General features: G+C 44.1%; 1 protein-coding gene across 4 annotated transcripts in view; it reads left to right on the forward strand.

Moving 5' to 3' along the window:
- Positions 1 to 20,195, forward strand: part of Fsip1 (fibrous sheath interacting protein 1) — a 117,652-nt gene that overhangs the window by 94,345 nt on the left and 3,112 nt on the right. For all 4 annotated transcript variants that reach the window (XM_055598437.1, XM_055598591.1, XM_055598514.1 and 1 more), the window contains one exon: positions 19,473 to 19,980. In XM_055598437.1, the coding sequence (XP_055454412.1) occupies positions 19,473 to 19,980 (508 nt within the window). The remainder of the gene's footprint in view (positions 1 to 19,472; positions 19,981 to 20,195) is intronic.

The raw sequence follows: 20,195 nt of genomic DNA on the forward strand, positions 1-20,195 counted from the left end.
TAATGTAGTATGTCCTAATGACACAAACAGCTGCTGGTCTTTGTACCCCACTGCTTACCTAATGGGATTGGGACATTTCCCCACTTTGTGACTTTTTTTAAATAATTCATTTTATTTTATGTGCATTAGTGTAAAGGTGTCAGATCCTTTGGAATTGGGATTACAGATAGTTGTGAGCTGCCATGTGGGTGCTGGGAATTGAAGCCGGGTCCTTTGGAAGGTCAGACAGTGCTCTTAACCACCGAGCCATCTCTCCAGCCTCCCACTTTGTGACTCTTAACAGGATTCTCAGCTTGCCTCTCACTGAGAATTCTGGGACTTCCTATTGATTTTCCTCGCTCTTCCTAGAAGAGCATTCACCAGATGTAAGCTATTAGAGCAGTCATGTATGTATACCCGGAACTAAAGGATGGAGCAGCAAGAATGGAAAATCCACCCAGTGTTTGCCATGGTGGTGGAAATGCCCAGTTACTGAGGTGCTGAGGATAGCCATCCTGGCAGTGGCATCCTGGCCCAGGTGGCATCACATGGGTGCATTCAGCCCAGCAGAAGTAGCGGCCACAGATCCTCTGAGAGATTTTGCTTGTGTAGACTCCTATTTGACCCTGGTTGTTTGTCAGCACCCTTCTCTAGCCTTCTCAATAATGATATTGAAATACCTGTCATTAATTTAATTTATTTATGTGTACAGAAGTCAATATCAATTTATATATATTTATATAATATATATTATATTAATATATATTAATGTATATATTAATTTGCTTCTAGGAACCCTGATGGGTGTGGAATTTGACATGTGGAATGGCTACAGGAAGTAATTTATCTTGTAAAGGAGAAAAGTCAAATGCAGTTTGCCAAGTGACAGTTTGTTGGTTAAATCCATAGCCAGGTCACTTAGGTTAAACTTTTGGCACACCCAGAGAGTAGAACCTAAGTATAGGCAAGGGGATACAGTAGAATTTGGTGAACTCAGGGTACCTTTAAGACCCCAGAGTCCTTTAAGCCACCCCTCCCACCTGAAGAAGTCCCTGCTTTGCTGGGGTTCTTGTCTTCCTATAAATGTCTATATCCTGACTGTAGTTGTAATATTAAGGCAGATCAGTTCTCCTCATTCATTTTGTAGAGCTGTAATTACTATTAGAACCCAGCATACCTTAAAACACTGTTGATAAAGGCAAAGCTAGGAGGAGCCAGTTCATGGTGGTAAAAAGTTGTCAAACTTTGCTAATTATAATTGACAAAATACCCAGGGAACATGTATGACCATCACATTTGAAGGTTTCAGGTCAAGTAAAGAAAAATACACTTTAGATGGGTTGACTTAATTGCCATGGAAGTACTTAGCTAGAGAATGGATGGTATTGATTCTAATAGTTTCTTTGATCTGTTGGCTAAAATTTGAACTGTAGCTCCAAATGAGATGTTTAAAAATTCCTTTATATGTCTTGCGAACATAAATACCAATTCCCAAGGCTAAGACTGATGTGGGAAGGGGTTATATCATGATCCTGAAGACCTGTATGCAAACTAGATTTCTTAAGATGGTCTTGACGGAGACTTTTGGACAAGAGTTTGGAAGATTAAATGATGAAAGGCCACTAGCATCTTTGGGAACAAAAGAACCATTCTGCGCTAGCCAAGCGATGCTGATGGGTGATGCTACAGTTGCTAGGAATATTAGGAGCATGCCACAATGGGTTAGAAGTCCCAGCACTTTCCCATCAGAAGACTAGGTGGGTATCATAGCTGTATAATATTCAGCAAGATACACATTTTATCAGGAATAACAAATAAGGGTCCTTGGAAATGGCCATCAGTAACAGGACCTTTGTTACTGAAATAGTCATGGAACTAACTGTTCCATCTGGTTTTATAACACAAACCTCTGGGATTGATTTAAGCCATTACAACAAGAAATCGTGTCCCTTGCCCAGTTCCGAGACCAGTTCCTAAACTCATCATGCCTAGACAGGGCATTATGAAAGAGCCTTGAATGTGTTTCTTAGACTAACGGGAAAAGAAAGCATTGAGACCTTCCAGAGACTCCCTGATGTGAGCTCTGTTTCAGATACAGTCTCTTAGCTACAGCAGCTCAACTCGTGCTTTGATCTTTGCAGTGCGTTTACTTAACTGGGAAAGCTTCTTTCTTATAGGCAAATGAGTACATATTCCAAACAGTTTGTTTTATAAGTGCAAACACAGTAACTTTATGCTAACTTTTAGAAGCAACACAGTAACTTGACAGCCTTCCTTATGACTGTCACCATTCTGTCTACAAGGCTGTTGGTCATCCCACAGAGCACCCTGCCCTGTTCATCTTACACAGTATGGCATCATGTTAATAGGACTTTGGGAGTAAGGTTTAGCAGGTGCCACTGATGCCTTGATAGAAGCTATGTGTGTGCTTTTGGGAAGGAGACAACCCCCAGCATGCAGCAGTGAGCTTCGTTCAGCATCCTGGCCTCCTGAGTCATTCCTAGGAGCCCACAGAACGTGGAAAGAGAGAACAGACTGTATAACGTTGTCCTTCAAATTCAAATGAGTGTGCCATGCCACACTCATTCCCTTTGATGATAAATACAATTTTTAGAATGTGGAATTGCTGGGTAAAGTAGACAATTGTTCTGGGAACTGGAGCTGAACTGTACTGTCCATTAATGCTATAGCCAGGTATCACAGTCAGCAAGAGATTCCCATAACATGACAGGTAGATAAAATGGAGGATGTAGATAGAGACAACGAAGAAGGCCGACTGGAGGACTGACTTCTCAAACCCATAGTGTCCCAACGAAACTGGTTTGTGATACTAGCATGATAAAGTTGTAAAGAAACTAGTTCACGCATTGTTTGAAACATGGATCTAAGAAGTGCAAACATCATATAAGAGCAAGGGGAGCTGGAGAAGTGGCTCAGCCATTAAAGGCTAGACTCAACCAAAATATAAAAATATAAAAGGAAGGGATCACATTTTTTTTTCCTGAGAATAAAAAAGATGGATTAATTGTGATAAGAACACGTCTGTATGCAGCCCATACCTCTTTTAGAAGCAGCATGTTTTTAAATTAAATATTTACTACATTCTTAACATGTCAAAATACTTTTCTAGTTTCTGAGAACAGAGCAGTGAATTGATCCAAGCTTCTGCATACATAGGACTCGTGTGCCAGTAGGGGGAAGTGTATAACAAATATGTGAGTCAAATGTTTACGGTGGTTCTCTCCGATCTGTGGGACATGTTTTTCATGATCTCCAGTGGCTGTCTGAAACGATGGCTAGTACCAAACCCAACATATTCCATGCTTTTTTTTTTCATACATTCAGGCTTTGATAAAGTTTTAGCTGATAAATTAGGTGTAGTAAGGACCAATAATAAAGTAGGGCAAATACAACAGATTCTCTCCTGAGAGTTATGTGTGTCATCTTGCTATTGCTCAGAATGTCTTATCGTTCTGCACTCACCCTTCCTCACGTGTTGGAGTAAGAGGACTCAGTGCTAAACTGACTTACTTAGATGGATGGATTATTACCATCGGGTTGCTAATAACCAAGACTGCTGGACAAATGAATGGTTTCGCATCTGGATAGGATGGAAGGAGAGATTTCTTCATGGTAGTCTAAACAGTTCACAGGGTCATGAATTCCTTTTTTTTTTTCCTGGCATTTTCCTTATATTTTCAGATTGTGTTTGACGACTGTGAAGCCATGGATAAAGAGCACTACCGCAGTGTCCAAAAGGGGTATGTGCTACATCTGTAGGAATGGGGAGCTGAGAAAGGACACACGGAGAGACAGTGCAAGCAGAGACGCTGGTGTTTTTAACTGGGGTGGTGAGGGAAGGGCGAGGTGAGATGACATTTAGACAAATGACTGGAGGTGTGTGTGTGTGTGTGTGTGTGTGTGTGTGTGTGTGTGATGCACTGATATCCAGATGGGAAGCATTTTTAGATGGACGGCAGGGACAAAGGCACTAAGGCCAGAGCACGGATGCTACAGTCAAGGACTAGCAAGCCAGTGAGCGGGGCTGGATGGAGTGAGGGAGGAGGGGAGATGAGGAGAAAAGGGCTGAGAGGTGATGAGAAATCCAGTTCCAATGCTTTGTCCCCGAGGGAGCTGGGTTGGGTTGGATGAATCCCAACAGCAGCATACACAAGTGTTCTGCTTACATTCCAATATGGCGGCCCTTGGATTGAGACTTTGTTGGTAGGACAGCACAGCTGAGAGCAGAATGACAAGACTACAGGCTAATGCCGAGATCTAATGAGAAGGAACTAGGGGGTGAGGTGTGGAGCGAGCGAGAATGAGGTTGAGAGCGGGAGCAGAAGAAAAGATGTCTTATGTGGGTTGTGTGGATGCTGTGGGAGAAAGGGCTATGCCAGGGCTGCAGTTTTCCATGTGAGCAAAGGAAAGGCAGAAGCCGCTCTTCACTGAGCTGGGGAAGACTGTACCACAAGAGCATGATTAAAGGTGACAGCAGAAAATCACTACATTTCAGGTGGACATTGTAAGTCTGAGAAGACCTACTCACCAGGCAGATAGAGATATGTCTGAAAGTGAGGAGATGTGCAAGCAAAACTATGTACTTGGGAATCATCACTGTGTGAATGTCAGGCGCCACTAAGAGAGCAAGGATGAAGAGGAAAAGAAGGAGAGATCCAAGATCAAGCCCCAGGGCTTTCCTTGGAAGGTGAAGAGGTTGAGATACACTGGCCCAGGAGATAGAGGAGGGGTACTGAGGGGAGAAGGGCAGGAAATCGGGAGATGGCAGTGATCTAGAGGCCAAGTGAAGAGAGAGAAGAGTTGTGTCACACACTGCTGTGGGGCCGGGGTGGATGATGGGGACTGAGAACTGACAGCTGTTTTACAGATGTGGAGGGAGCTGGTCCCTGGACAAGAGCGTGAAGGGCTAGGCAGGTGGCTTGCAGTGGTTTTAAGAGGATTTTGGTGACAATTTAACAGTAATTATATTAAGACTTTTTTTTTTTTTCATAAGGAAAATGGGATGCTAACTGTAGTTGTTTAAGGCTGTAAACCCTAGCACTCAGAGAAGGCAGAGGCAGGAGGATTATCATGATTTTCAGCTACATACAAACCAGTCCCCACTCTTCCCCCAAAGAATGCAAATAAGAGAAATTGTGTGTGTGTGTGTGTGTGTGTGTGAGAGAGAGAGAGAGAGAGAGAGAGAGAGAGAGAGAGAGAGAGAGAGAGGCTGTTCTTAAAATGCAGAAATGATGGACTCCTGTATGTCTGTGGAAGCAGCCTGGTGCAGGATGGGCAGACAGTGGGAGATGCGGCAGGAGGGCCTCTGGGTAGGCATTTCTCTGGGGAGCTTACCTGCAGTGAATAGAGGCCTGTCTTTGAGTCTGCCCCTCTGCATTCCTGTCTGCTGGTTAGACTTCAGTGGTCACCCCACAGTTAGTGTTAGAACTTATTTTGGGGAGGAATTGTGGTTTTTACTTCACATATTCAACCCTAAAACATTAATTTGGAGTTCAATCAAATGGAAACAAAAGTATTCATTATTTTTGTCCTATTTCTAGTGACACGTTACTGTCTGACCGGGAGGTACAGTGTCTGAGGCTCTCCCTCTGCTTCTTCAGCCAGGGCATTTTTAGCGTATTTAATCACGTGATCTTTCCGAGGACCCCACATTGAGCAGCCCTTATTAGCCGCCAGCCTTCAGATGACCTAGTTCCATCTGAGTGACCCAGCACCCTGTGCAGTGCAGGGACTGGAACTCATCTGTCCATCACCGGAAACCAAAAGAGAAAAGTGTGACATATTTCCTGGAAATTGTTCACAGGAAGGCGGAGGCCCCGTTACGTTCATTTAAATTCTATCCTTAGGAATAAAGAACCGTTGAGAACACCTTTGCCCTGTAAGTGCTTGTGAAAGGCAACACTTCACTGCATGTTTGTGAGGCTTTCTATTTAAACACCCAAGTAGAGATCCTTAATTAAGCCCAACCACAAGAAAAAATGGAATCTTACTTGGGTATTTTCATGGCAGAACGAATTAATCTCTCTGTCTGAATTGCAGTGACTATCACAGGCCTGTGATTTAGGCTTTTTATTCCTCCTGAGCTTTGTGTTTGTGTGTATGTGTGTGTGTGTGTGACTCTGAAACGTTTTCCGTCAGTTATTATCCCCTTTACCCTGAGTCACCATTTGTGGATAGTGACATGGAGAAAACAAGACATACTTGTGCCTTCAGCAGTGTTTTCTGATGGCTGGCCTTCAGTGGAACCTGAAATTCTCCATGTTGGGGAATTCTTCAGGAGTTAAAGTATTATTGTCTGGTCTGCCCAAATTCTAAGCCAGGTTTTGGTTGAACGGTTGCCTTCCAAAGCAGGCTCTATAGAGAACAGATCTCAGGAGGGAGGAGAGGTACTGGGGTTAGGCTGGGCCATGGCCTGAGATCATTGGTCAGTAAACAGACTAAGACCTATGAGTTTATGGGCTGTCACTATAGCAGGTACAAGCTCTCCCAAAGAAGATGGTTCAGCAGGTAAAGGTGCTTACTGCCAAACTTGATGACCTGAGTTCAAGCCCTGGGACCCATATGGTGGAAGAAGAGATTACTTCAACAAATTGTCCTCTAAGACACACACTCACACACGCACACACACACATACAGAGAGACAGACAGAGGTACACACACACACACACACACACACACACACGCTTAAAAAGAAGCCATCATGAAGTCTACAAATCTTCATTAAGTGTCGTTTTTTTGCCAGACCCTGGGAAGATAATGGAGATACAGCACTGAGGAGGACCCAGTTCTCAACTTGGAGAATTTAACACATATTGGGAAGGTAGACACAGGGGGAACTGCAATGGGAAAACCTGGATTTCAATGTGTAGGGGCACAGAGGGTGGCTACCAGCCCCTGGACCTCTCTTCTTGTTCACACACTGGCTTCAGGTTCGTGAGATGAAAGGGGGCTTTTGCTACAGGCTGCTGTTAGATGTCAAACTGAAGGGGAGACATTTGCCATGGTACCATGCTGTTGTCAAGGTGCTTTCCTGGGAACAGAGCTTAAACCCCCTGAGCAACAGTGGGAAGAAGGCAGTTGTGAGGATGAAAGGTCCCTGGCTACACTGTTTATTAGTCTGGGCCTTGGATGAAGGTATTTAATTTCTCTGAGCCTTAATTTTCTCACCATTTCATTGTGGTGCTACCAACCCTGTACACTTCAGCCCTAACTGAACCTGACTCTAGTGCAAGGCTGATGGCATGGGCTTGTCTGGACACTTGTCTAGTAAAGGCCCAGGTGATGTGAAGGGAAACATAAAGACTCATCTCAGCCTTATGTGAAAGGGAACGTTGAATGCATCGTTTATGGGACGGTAGAGCATGGTTTACCAGTCCTTCTGCATTTGTGTCCAGCTCTGTAGGTGGCTCTTTTGGTTTGCTGGCTAGAGAATTTAGCTTCCAGGATTTGGATGACAGCATGGCTTAGAGTGTGCTCCCTGCACTGTATCATCCTCATTGGCAGCGCGATCTCACTTTGAGCCTGGAAATGTAAAAGGACAGTTCACTGAGCAGCACTATTAATGGGAGTGCTGTGTTTATGCCGGGCTTTGTGTGCCGCACAGAAGGCACAGGGTAATTAGATGCTTCAGATACGCGTCTAGACAGGGCAGGGCTGCGGGAGCACTTCAACCCTGGGAAACGCCACAGGCCACTTGTATGTGACCAGAAGCGGCTCTCCTTCATCAACAAATTCAGCGTGAGGTTAGATCTAGGGTGCAGGGCTTATGGCCAGCAGAAGAATCAAAGCTAATGCAATCTGACAGGACCGAAGGTTTGTCCAACTGGGCTAGGACTGACTCTGCCTGGTGTGGCCTGATTGGAAGTGCTGAAAGGCATGGATGTCTTCCAAATAGTTTCCTGCCATCTGGCTGTGGGCCTGGATTTCCTTCCTAGAATCAGGGCTTGGGGTTACGTCATCCTGATTCAAAGGCTTCCTCTAAATGGGAGTTCGTTCCTTGAAAGAGTTATGCCTTGCAGTTAGGAGGGGAATGGGAAAGCACATTTTTGGACAGGTAGGCTCTGAGGTGAAGCAGTAGGAGATGTTCAGACATTTTGGGTAGAGTGTATTTCATGGTGAGAGTGTGCTGAGACAGAGCAGAGTGGGCAACGGGGGCGCTAGTGATGCCTCAAGGTCTGGCTGGGAAAGGGATCGTAGATGCCTGTCTGCGTGAAGCAAGAGACACTCCTCCATGGCCCGCAGACTCACATGGAAATCTCAGTATTTTAAACAAAGAGAGAAGTACCTTGAAAACAGCTCCTTTCTGGTTATTTTGGTATTTTCCAGGACTGGAGATGTAGACGGCCTCACAGGAAGGTCACATTCTATCTGTGTCTCATGTTGGCTCTCTCTCAGCATCCAATGGTGTAGGTAGCCCCTATCCTCTCAAATCTGTTAGGATACATGGTCACTGACTCACTGCAAAGGGTGCACGATTTATCTCTTAAGGCTCCATCCATTCTTGGTACCTCAGACAGACCCTCAAAACCAAGGGCCGGCGGAACTTGGACAGCGTGAACTTCAGCCTGTGGTTCCCTGAGAAAGCTCGTCCCGTTGCTGCTGCTGCCCATTGCAGATGGGGCTGCACGCTCACATCCTGGTGGCGGCGGAAATTGCACCTGAACCACGCACACCGTGAGCAGCTTTCCGTATGCCTGTCTTACTCAGTGCAAAGGTTTACTTGTTCCTACTGCTTTGGAGCGAGCTAGATGCTAGATGTCTGTAGTGGGAGGTTTTGTGACTCACCCAATTTTTAGAAAGCGAAGGAAAAAGAGGACAGATTTCAATGTGGAAATACCAGCCTCCCCCTGCTCTACGTCGCTTCTAAGTTCATTGCCTGTCCCTCTGGTTAGGAAACAACAGTTTCTAGAAAGATAGTATGCAAGCCTAAGGAACATTTCACCAGAGGCCTTTTCCCCACGTGGCCATGGGAATACACACAGCATAGAAGGCAGCAGGGAGAAAGGGTGCTGGAGACACAGCTGAGATGCAGAGGGAGGCCACGTGTTCGCACAGCTTGCCCGGTCTTGCTCTGATTCCTCCGGGGCTGTGAGGGGCTGCTTCTGTTTAGCCTAGGCTTGTGCTCTGTCCGCAGAAGGCAAGCAGCCCTCCGTTCTTGCGGTGGGGGGCCCTTAACAAGTGGACAGCACTGTGTGGCCTCTCCTCTACCTCATGCCAGTCATTTCTCTTTGTTTAGCTACGATTTTGTCTTCCTTCCTCTGGCTCAGTTCATATCCTACCTCTATTCTCCTTCTGGCTGCTCTGGGTAAATGTCCTCCCAAGCCTCCCAGGAATTTTCTCTTTCCGTCCTGCCCTTTGGGTCATGGTCTGCCGCTAGCTCGGGTCTCAGCAATGACAATAGGCGTTGGTTATTAAGCCCCGAAGCCCAGGGATCCTCGAGTACCACTTTGTTTTCAGTAGTGTTAATGCTGCCCTGCGGTTCCTGTACAGAGGGAGCGTTGCTCTGTGAGCCTTGTGGACCAGTTTTCAGAGTCTGGGTAGAGTTCCTTGGTGCCGTGGGCCCCAGTCCCACCCAGCAGCTTTAGCTGCTACCCTCAGAGCCTTGCCAGGACTAGGAAACTGTTTCTTCTTGTCTCAGGAACAGCAGAGCTTGGGGAAATGCTTGGGCTATTCCAACTTAATTATTCAAGGTAACAACTAAGACAGTAAGAAGTGGGGTGTTACTGACGTGGCCAGTGCTAGCAGGCAGGGAAACTGATCATTTTCTGTCGTGGGATATCTCCTGTAATGTCATAGGACTGACTACCTACAGGGGAAGGAATTGGTTCACTGCCTGAGCTTGGCCCTTAGTGTGTATTCTCCTGCATTGGTTATTACACATGTGCAGATTTAGGCATTCTCCTGCATTGGTCATCATGTGTGTGCAGATCTAGGTGATGGACAAACCGAATCTCCTTACATTGGAGTGCTGTAGTGGTAAGACAGCCTGGCTCTTGGACTGCAGTGAGGAAATTTCTTGACCATGTGAGGGGTTATCAAACTCCTTCTAGTTTCTAGGGTTGAATATTGTTTCTTGCGTGAGTGGGGTATAGGTGAATGTTTTCTCTCGTGGGGGAGTCCATCTATGTTAATCATCTCACAAGCTAGAGGAATGAGCCATCCTTGGGGCAGCTATGAATTGATCACCTATTGTATTCCCATCTCTAGGAAGCAGTATTCATGGTGCCAAGTCAAGGCTTGTCCAAAGTCTTGACAGGCTAAGTATTTGTCTCTACCTTGATTTTTGTACCAATATATGGTCTCCTCAGTGCCATTCTTGGCTATATGTGAGTGGACATCATTTATCTTTTAAATCTTGTTGATCTGACCTGGCTTTAGATGAGTTTTTCTGCAGCCATCTTAGTTCAACCAATAAAACATTGTTGATGATCTCAGGGATGGTATTTTAATGGTATAATAGCTTTGGTTCAAAGCTTGGGTGATGACAAGCATAAGATAACAGGCTGTGGAGAGGCAGCCCCTGAGAGCCTAGAGAGGTTCGTGAGGGGTCAGTGTCACATAGAATTTCCAATTTACTCACCACTCAGCTGACTCCTAGATCTAGTGAGGCAAGATTTGGCTCCATTCAAGGTTAAGACAGTCGGCTAATAGACTTCTTAACTTCTGCTCCCATCGTGACCTCTCTTAACTCATCTCTTTATAGTAAAAACTAAACATACACTTGAAGTAAGGAAGGCCTTCCAACAATGCAAAAATGATTCTCATAGTTCACACAAGGCAGGAAGTCAACAATCCCAGTGAATTGTGGGAGTGACCTCCTGGATGTACTTTCCTGGGGTTGGGTATGGAGAAGTCATCTGAACCTTCATCATCTGAACATCTGCTCAACCTGGAGCCCCCTTCTAGCATCTTTCTGCAAATCTGTATACCTTATGCTCTAGTCAACCTCATTTTTCTGAAAAAATGGGGTGGAGATCAGACTCCCTTTTCTGCAGAGCCAGAGCCCCAGCTTGGTTTCAGGAAAGGGAAGTGATAGATTTGTGATAAAGGCCATTCCAGTGACTTGCCCAGAACAAAGGGGATCTGATCCAAGTGCTCTTACTGTTAATACTTGGATGCAGCAATGCCTGGAAATCCTCCAATGGTAACTGTCCCATGGAAGAGAGAAATCAGGACCCTCTTTCTACCAGCCACCCTACTAGAAATCAGAGTAGTGAAGTTGATCTCTCCTGTGTGTGTCTGGAACTTTCTAGCTATGTCAACAGTACCAGACTTCAGTGCCTCTTTTCAGGGTGGTTTGCCCTGCCCTTCATCACACTCTGTGATATTCTTTCCTCCAATCCTCCCAGTGACTAGGGGACTGGCTCACTTTCCTGTTTATGGCCTTGCCTCATCCCTAAAGCCTCAGGCTTTGCATCATCTCTTTCCTTTTGACTACAATCCAGATCCTCTTCTGGCCAGATATCTTCTATTTTTGATTAAAAACATGGCAGATCTTCTCTGTTCTAGCAAACACCTCTTAGGGACAGTATGTTTGCCAGACCCACCTTTATATGACTGGGAAAGCCCCAGTGCAAGAGAGGAAGGTAGGAGAGGAGAGTGAGCAGAATACTGGAGGAAGAAGCTGGGGGAAGGAAAATAGCCCATATCCCCTGGAATCCTTAGTTCAACTGTTGCAGGTGTTAAAATGGACACTAATTATTTTATAGCCATGCTGCTAAGTTCTGTTTAGCTTAACTGACAAGGCTAAAAGAACTGATATGAGCCCTTTAAGTGTACGATCCCATCTTGACTCCAGATTGCTGATCTCTATTCCAACTGAAATGCCTTTTAAATGTTACCGACAAGGGAGCACATTCCTTCCTTCCATCTGTGTTGTGTCTCTTGCTATGTAATCCAGGCTGGCTTTGAACTGGCAATCTCCTCACCTTAATTTTCTGAGTGCTGGGATTACAGGCAGGCATCCCTATGCTTAACTACAAGTGAGCGTTTTCCGACAAGCAGTTTTATTTTACACCTTAGTCAACTATTCAGAGGGCACTCAGATGTAATGAAGTTGGTGAAGCTGACAGACAGCCCTTTAAACAGACTACAGAAACTAGGGAAGTCTTAGAGGGTCGGCATGTCCTTTCTTGTAGTTTATCAGTTTGGTAGATTTGGGGGATATCTCCTACTCTGCTTATGCCTATTCTTGGGAAATCATGCCTAGCCATGTTCATACTATCGCGGACACTTGAACCTGATATAGTAGGTCCACCGACTTGACAATGATCTGTAAAGATACCTTGTTGAAAATTTGCTCTAAAGATCAAAGTACCCATAGTGCCTGGTGGGCACTAACTGCTTCAGGATCAAGTTGCACAGGTGAGTGGAGGTGTAGAGAGGAGAAACTGGGGTGAGGGGAGAGAGAGGAGGAGGATACATCTGTAAGGAGGAAGTTAAGAGACATGGAGATCTAGAAGGAGAGTGATGAACCCTTGACAGAGCTCCCAGTTGCGCTAGACTTTATTTCCTGCTCTTGGTGGAATTAATGACCATTAAATGACCTCATAGACTCTGTAATTATGACCTTGTCACAGGTTATTTTTTTTTTTTTGGATTTATTGTTGTTGTTTTTTGTTTTTTGATGTGACTGTCATGTGTGACATGTTTCTCTCTCTCTTTCTCTCTCTCTCTCTCTCTCTCTCTCTCTCTCTCTCTGTGTGTGTCTGGTTCAGGGGCCAGAATGTAGCTTTGGAGCCCACAGAGCTGGAGTTGCAAGTACTTGTGAGCCAACCAATGTGGAGTTCAGTAGTATGTGCTCTTCACTGCTGAGCCATCTCTCTAGACACCGCCAGGCCCCAGCCTGTTTTATTTTTTTAAGGTTTCTGTAAACTGCTACTCATATGTTGCCAGCAGTGGTTGTAGAGACTTGTAAACTGGTATCTCGGTAGCCACACTGAGGGTGGAATGTTTTCTGGGTGTTTGTTTTGAAGGAGAAGTAGTTCTCAGCAAACACTTCCTTCTCTTTACTCTTGTTGTTGATTCTTTAGGGCGTTCTGTCTCCCCACCATCCTCCCCTGTGACATGGAATTGGTTTTATATGGTGTTCTTCAGAAACTCTGTTGGGGAAAAGATGCCTGACAGCTTAAGCTCACATCAAAGCCCCGGATTGCTTCTGCAAGCCTGTGATGGTAGATTTCACGGTTGTGTATGCTACACACCTCACCTCAATGGCTCTGTCAACAAATCCGACGCCCAAGTAATTAGAGATTTTTATGGCTGGGGAAACTGTAGATGTTTGGCTCAGGAGGAGAGGCAGGGACCTGCTTCATCTCCAGCAAGCGAAAGTTTCCTCTGAATCAGACTTAATTCCTATACCAAACTGGCATTATCTGGTTGGAAGAGCGTAAACAGTGGGCACCCTGGGAATGGAGCTGCGACCATTGTGGTTTTCTTTAATGAGCTGAAAGAAAGTGCACTATGTTTGTCTAAAACATAGATCTACTCTGAGCAAAAGACTGAAAGTTAAGGGAAATACTCGGTGGAAGAGTTATTTTGTCTGCTTGCTTCGTTTGTCTTTTCCCCATTGTGACAGTGGATAGAAAGAGAGCACCAGCTTGGGAAAAGACACTTGGAGAATGAAAGAGAGAGAAGTTATTTCCAGTGAGTCCAGTCAGACTCTGGACCCAAATCATCTGGTTTCAACAAACCCCGACTCTTCTACAGGGCAGCTGTGGACATTGGACACTATTTAATTTATTGGTCCCTCATGTTATGCATATGGGAAGTGAGAATAATAATAATAATGACATCTACCTCTTAGGTTCCCTGCAAAGATGAGATGAGTCAGCGCATGTATCTGGCCTAGAGCGAGTACTTGGTAAGTGTTAGTTATTACTGGTCTGCGATGCGTCAGGTGGTGTCTTTAAGGCCAGTGAGGGCGCCCAAGAGTCAACGCTACACTTATATGATTTTCCCAATGAAACAAATTCCAGTGCACTAACTCTGCTTGTTTTCTGTGTGCACATTGGCTAATAAAGAAAGAATTAAAAACAAAGGAATGTCTCTGGGTGAAGTGAGACATCTAAAAACTACACATCTTTCTTAGCAGCCCCCAGACCTTTCTCTAAGATAGGTCATGTAACAGTACACAAAGCAAGTCTTAACAAGCATAGGAAAACTAGAATAAATTCTTGTCTTCTCTCGGATTGCAGTGGAACAAATCTAGAAATCAGTATCAAAGAGGCTACAGAACATGCAGAAACTCAGGGAATTAAACAATGTACTTCTACTGAATGATGGATAATGAATGACTAAATTAAGAAGGAAATAAAATTCCTAGAATTGAATGAAAATGAAAACACACATGAAAGCCATTCTTCCAAATCACACATAAAAGAAATCAGATCGAAAACAAATAACTAACGTTGCACACTAGGGTCCTGGGAAAAGAACAAGCCAAACCCCAAGCAGTGAGACAAATAAAATCAGGGTGGAAACTGATGGACTAGTAAATGAAAAAATCATCAAGCAGTAAAATGAAGAATTGGTTCTCAGAAAGATAACAAGATCAACAAACTGTTAACCAAAATGAAAGAGGAAGAAGGGGGGGAGAGGAAGGGAGAGATAGAACCAAATCAATAAAACTAGAGATTAAAAGACAGAGTACAACATATACCAGTAAAATTAAAAAACAAAACAAAACAAAACAAAAACTATCAGGATGTAGTTAAAAACTTACAGAGTACTAAATGGTCAAATCCAAAAGATGAGGTAAATAACATCAGACCTTTAACAAGCAATGAGATTGGAACCGTAATATAGACTCTCCCACCTAGACAGAGCCAATGCCTAGGAATATCCACTGCTGACTCCTCCCAGACTGTTAAGGATGCACTAACGTTGTATTCTCAAACTACTCCATAAAAGAATGAAATACAGAATGCCATCAATCTCTGCCTACGAAGTCATCATCACCTGGAAACCAAAAGCAGTCAAAGACACAATAAAAGAGACAATAAAAAGTGTAGGTCAATTTTTCTGATGAGCACAGATGCAAAAATGGCTGCTCAGATACTAGCAAACCAATTTCAAGAACACACCACAAGTCCCATTCACCACAGTCATGCTGCTTTCACCCCAGAGACACAGGGCTGGTCCAACATATGCCAATCAGTAAACGGAATACGCCACAGAGATCTTCTGAAGTAAATCACATGATCATCCCGATAGATGCAGAAAGGCTTTTTGACAAAATCCAACATTCCTTCACGACAGAAGTCCTGGAGAGACAAGAAATAGAAGGTGTGTATCTCAAAATAATAAAGGCTATCCATGACAAATCTATAGCCAACAGTACACTAACTGGGGAACAAGACTAGATTGGATAGCCACATTTAGAAGAATAAAAAGTACAGTCGTATTTCCTGGCTCCCACAAAATTCAACACTAAAAGAATCAAATGCCTTCTAAAAGAATCAAAAGCCTCCAAACTCTGAAATGGCTAGAGGAAAACAGCAGGGAAAATAGTTCATGATATTGGCATAGGCAAGTGCTTTTCACCGGGACCCTAGTTATTCATTAATTAACAAGTGGGACCCATGGAAAGGAAAAGCTTCTGTGTAGCAAAGGAAAACGTTGAGTGGGGAGGCAGCCACAGGAGGGGAAGGGCTCTTTATTAGCTACACATTTGACAGAGCACTAATGTCTAGAACACACAAAGAACTCCAGAAGCTAATCAAACAATCCAGCCAAAAGATAAAGCTAAGGAAGTAAACGGAAGATGAAATACAGATAGCTAATAAACATGAGCAAATGTTCTTACCTCACTAGCAGTACAACTTCAGAGGAATACAAATCAAGACTACACCAAGAGTCCATCTCACTGCATCAGAACAGCAGGCATTAAGAAAATAAACAGTAGACAAGCATGGTGACGCATGCTTTTAATCCCAGCCCTCAGGATGCAGAGGCAGTTGGCTCTCTGTGAGTTTGAGGCCAGCTTGGTCTGCAAAGTGATTCTAGGACATCAGGGCCATAACACAGAGAAACCTTATCTTGAAAAACCAAAAATAAACAAATATTGGAAAGAAAAGAAACAATCGTAAATGCTGGTGGACATAGACATAAGAGAGCCTTATGCGCAGCTGATGGAGATGAGAATGGGTGTGGCCACCGTGAGAGTCAGCATGGAGATTTCTTGTGGGATATCTGTATATCCCATTTGACTCAGCCACATCATTCCTGCGTACTTACCAGAGGAGCCCAAGTTAATGTAGTACAGAGACACTCACACCACCATGCTTAGGATGCTATTGCTCACAGCAGCAAAATTACGGAAGCAGCCTAGGGGGAGTGGGTAAGGAGCTGTTCTCAGCCATAAAGCACGAAGCTGTGTTGTTTACAGGAAAACGGATGCAGCTGTAGAGAATCATATGAAGTGAATGAAGCCAGGCTCAGAAAGACAAATAATTGGCTGCTTTTCTCTCACTCGTGACTCCTGCTTTCTACATAGATGTAAAACCATGTACATGAAAGTATGAAGTAGAAATGAAGCAGCGTAGAGGAACAAAGCGGGTAATGGGAAGGAGACAAGAGTCACGTGGGAAATATCCTCAACGTATGGTATGTAGCTGTATAAGACCTTAAGAAATAAAACGAAAGAAGACTCAACAAGGGTGTCTGAATGAAGATGGGAGGAGGGGCCTTAGCTCTCTGCTGCAACAAAATGAATCCCAGGAATGCACTATGTTACATTTTCTGTTTATCATCCCATAAAAGGGCAGGGATGATAAGACTAACACACTTAGGAAAGTGAGGGAATCAGCTGACATGACATGTAGGTGAATTCTTGGAGTTGAGTGCTTGAACAGATGGCTTCTTGGCCACTCACACTGAGTGGCTCACCAGCTCAGGGCCATCACAAGCTATCTGGATGAAGCCTCGGCCATCATGCTTTACTACCGAGAGTGGTCGAGGATGGCCCTGTAGCGCCAGAAGATAGTGCAGCCCAGCATCCGCGAGTGGCTTATGCGACGAAGGACTCTCCGGGGCACCCTTCACTCATTTGATTTCCACCATAGCCATTTGTATGTGGGCAAGGCTCTGCTAGGAACCAGAAGATGAGAAAAGTGGGTCACGTGGCATTTTCCAATCTGCACTGCCACCCGGAAACACTGTTACTGAACTAACTTAAAGATTTTCAAGATTACTGTATTTGAGTCACTTTTGCTGATGATGTTTCCAGAGCCACTAGTATTGTGGAGAGGCTAAAGAAATACAAGCTCTATTTTAAAAGTTGTTTTTGTGCTCATAGCCGGGCAGCTCCCCAGTGTCAATCAGAAGGCGTTTTGTTTGTGTTTTTCTTGCCATGTTGGTGGTACTAAGGATTGAAGCTAGAGCCTCACACAGGAAGTATGCTCTCTGCCAAAGAGCTGCACCTTTATCGCTTTTTAAAAAATGGTTGTTTATTAAAAAGAGCATTTCAGAGAAGTCAGATGAGACAGCATCTTCAGTTCTCCATTCCCAAGGTTTTTGCTTGTCCTAAAGGTAAAATATATTTTTCTTTTGCTTAGCTTTCATTCTCACCTCCTCTGTGTGTATTTGATTCGGTGCCCTTCGTTTTTTTACAAAACATTTTGCTTTCCTCTCAGTGTTCATAATTGCTTCATTCTTCTGGATATCTAGCCAAACACACTGTCAGGGTTTCCAAGCTTCTAACCTATCAGTATTACTTTTGGAAGCAGCCAAACATTGCAGATTACTTACCATTTTGCCCTCCTATCTGTTACCCAAGAGACCTGACTTCCACAATCCTTTATTCTCCTGGACCAACTGGGGCTAATTGTTTTGTTGTCTGAGACTTTCATAAGGACAAATGTTTGGTAAGTATCATACAGTGTCTTCTTTCTAAGTCCCAGCTGTTGCTCGCCTCATTGTAAATAATTATATATAAGTGTAATCAGAAGGTATATTATAAGTGCCAACTGCTGCACGAGAGTTGCATTCGCTTCCTAGATTTATGTAGCAAGGTGAAGGAAATGCTCTGAAAATGGGAGCAGTACCACATCTAGGTTCTGGAAGTTATTTATTAAAGGTAGGATTGTGGAGATGGCTCACAATCTCCAGTGGTTAAGAGCACTGACTGTTCTTCCAGAGGACCTGAGTTCAATTCCCAGCACCCACATGGCAGCTCACAACTGTCTGTAATTCAGCCGCCAATGTTTTGAAACCCTCACACAAACATACATGCAGGCAAGACACCAATTCACATAAAATAAAAATAAAGAAATCATTTTTATAAAGTAGGATTTGCTGCCATGCAATTCAACTCCTACTTGTTCACATGCATATTAGCTTCAGGTTAAGCTATCTGAATTGTTTTCCAGATTATCACTAAGAAAAAAAAAATTCTAGACAAGTTTCTTACTCTCCTCAAACTCACAGTGGCAGGTGCCATTGGGTTTTTATTTTATTAAAAATTTATTTTGAGAGGAAGGCACCTTTTCAATGTGTTTTAATGCATTTGGCAACTGTTCTTTTTTGAACTGGTTATAATTTGCTGTGGTTCTCCTGAATTCCTGCGCAAGAGAGTCCTGTGCTTGGTTCATTTTTGTGTTTCCTCAGAACATCACTGGAAGAAGAACGTGGGTTTGGGATGTTAATTGCATCTGGTTTTAGACAACTGAACACATACAGTGACTCTGTAGCTCAGTTAGTAGAAGGCTTGCCTGGGATGCAGAGTCCCGGGTTCAGCCCCAGGTGCTGCACAAGCCAGGTGTGGTGGCATACTGCTGTAAGGAAAAAATGTTTTTGAACTCGCGTCTTGTTTAGAACCCTCAGCCCTGGGTGATCTTTATAAGTGGAGACTGAGTCTGTGTGATGAAATCTTTCTACCTGAATACGCTGTTCTTGGAATGCCCCTGGCCTCTGCCTCGGCCTGTCATTTTGAAGCAACTACACATCTCAGGATGGGCTACACCTTCACCCTTTCTTTTCTATCCTCGCCAGTCTTGTCCACTGAAAGCTGTGGGCAGACACGCCTGTAGTGATTCCCCGGGGGGCAGGCATCATTGGCATGCCTCCCATCCCCCACCTCGGTTTCAGACTGGCTCACACTGGGGACTGGGTAGAGGCAGAGGAATCAGGCTGGAAATGATGGTAGCGTTCCTTCCCTGTGACCCAGCAGAAGACACTTCATTTTCAGCTCTTGTCTTTTCTCTGTGCCAGTGGCTAATTTGGATATTTTTTTTTATCAATATTATATGATTCTCTTCTCCAGATTAGTGTGTACGATTGCTTCTAAATTTATCCTATAGGTTACTAGTTGGCCCCCTACAGCTTTGGGTACTTCAAAGCAATGCACTTTCCTGTTTGTACTGGGTAAGGGTTTTCCTGACCCTTGAACTTGTGCTATATCCCTGGAAGTTCGCCCAGAATAAACATGTTTTATCAACCAACTGACTATGAAAACTTTTGGTTTGTTTCTTCAGTTAAACTCCACATTACGTCTTTCTGAGGAGCGGCTGAAATGTCTTCTGGATGAGTGTGTATCCCAACAGAAACGCATCCGTCTTGCCCTTTCTTCTAAAGCACAAAACCAAGATATTGAAATAGCGCTCGAGCCTCCACAGCTTTGCCCATCTACCCTCTGTGAGTTACTGGATGAGTCCAAAGCCAGGGACCAGAGAACCCAGCCAGATTATGCAAACAAGCCTGAGGAGGAGGGGTGCGCATCTCCCCTGGGTTTCTATCTCACCAAAGCCTTGGCTGGGCACTACAATCCAGAAGCTCTGCTCGTCGAAGTAGAGACCATGAAAGGCCTCCAGTTCTCAGAGGAGGAGGCTTTCAGTGATGTAGCAGACTATTATATGTCAAAGACCATTGGCATCGGGAGACTGAAAAAGCCCCCTTTCTTGGATGATCCCCTGGATGACATCTACATGAACTTCTCAGATGACCAACTCTTGAAACTCAGCCGTTCAGAGAAATCACTAGCAGGTGAGGTTGGAGAGCATGTGTTTTGTATTTCTTAAACATTTCCACATGAAGATAATGTGAACAACACATAGAGGAGGGGGCAGTTATAATTTGTGAGCCTATTTAAACAGCTTAAACTTTAATCTCTAGTGTAGTCTACTCTAAAACCTGTCTGTCTGTCTATCTATCTATCTATCTATCTATCTATCTATCTATCTATCTATCTATCTATCTAT

The sequence above is a fragment of the Psammomys obesus genome, unplaced genomic scaffold (genome assembly GCF_907164565.1).
Source record: "Psammomys obesus unplaced genomic scaffold, mPsaObe1.curated_primary_1811, whole genome shotgun sequence".
Taxonomy (NCBI): domain Eukaryota; kingdom Metazoa; phylum Chordata; class Mammalia; order Rodentia; family Muridae; genus Psammomys; species Psammomys obesus.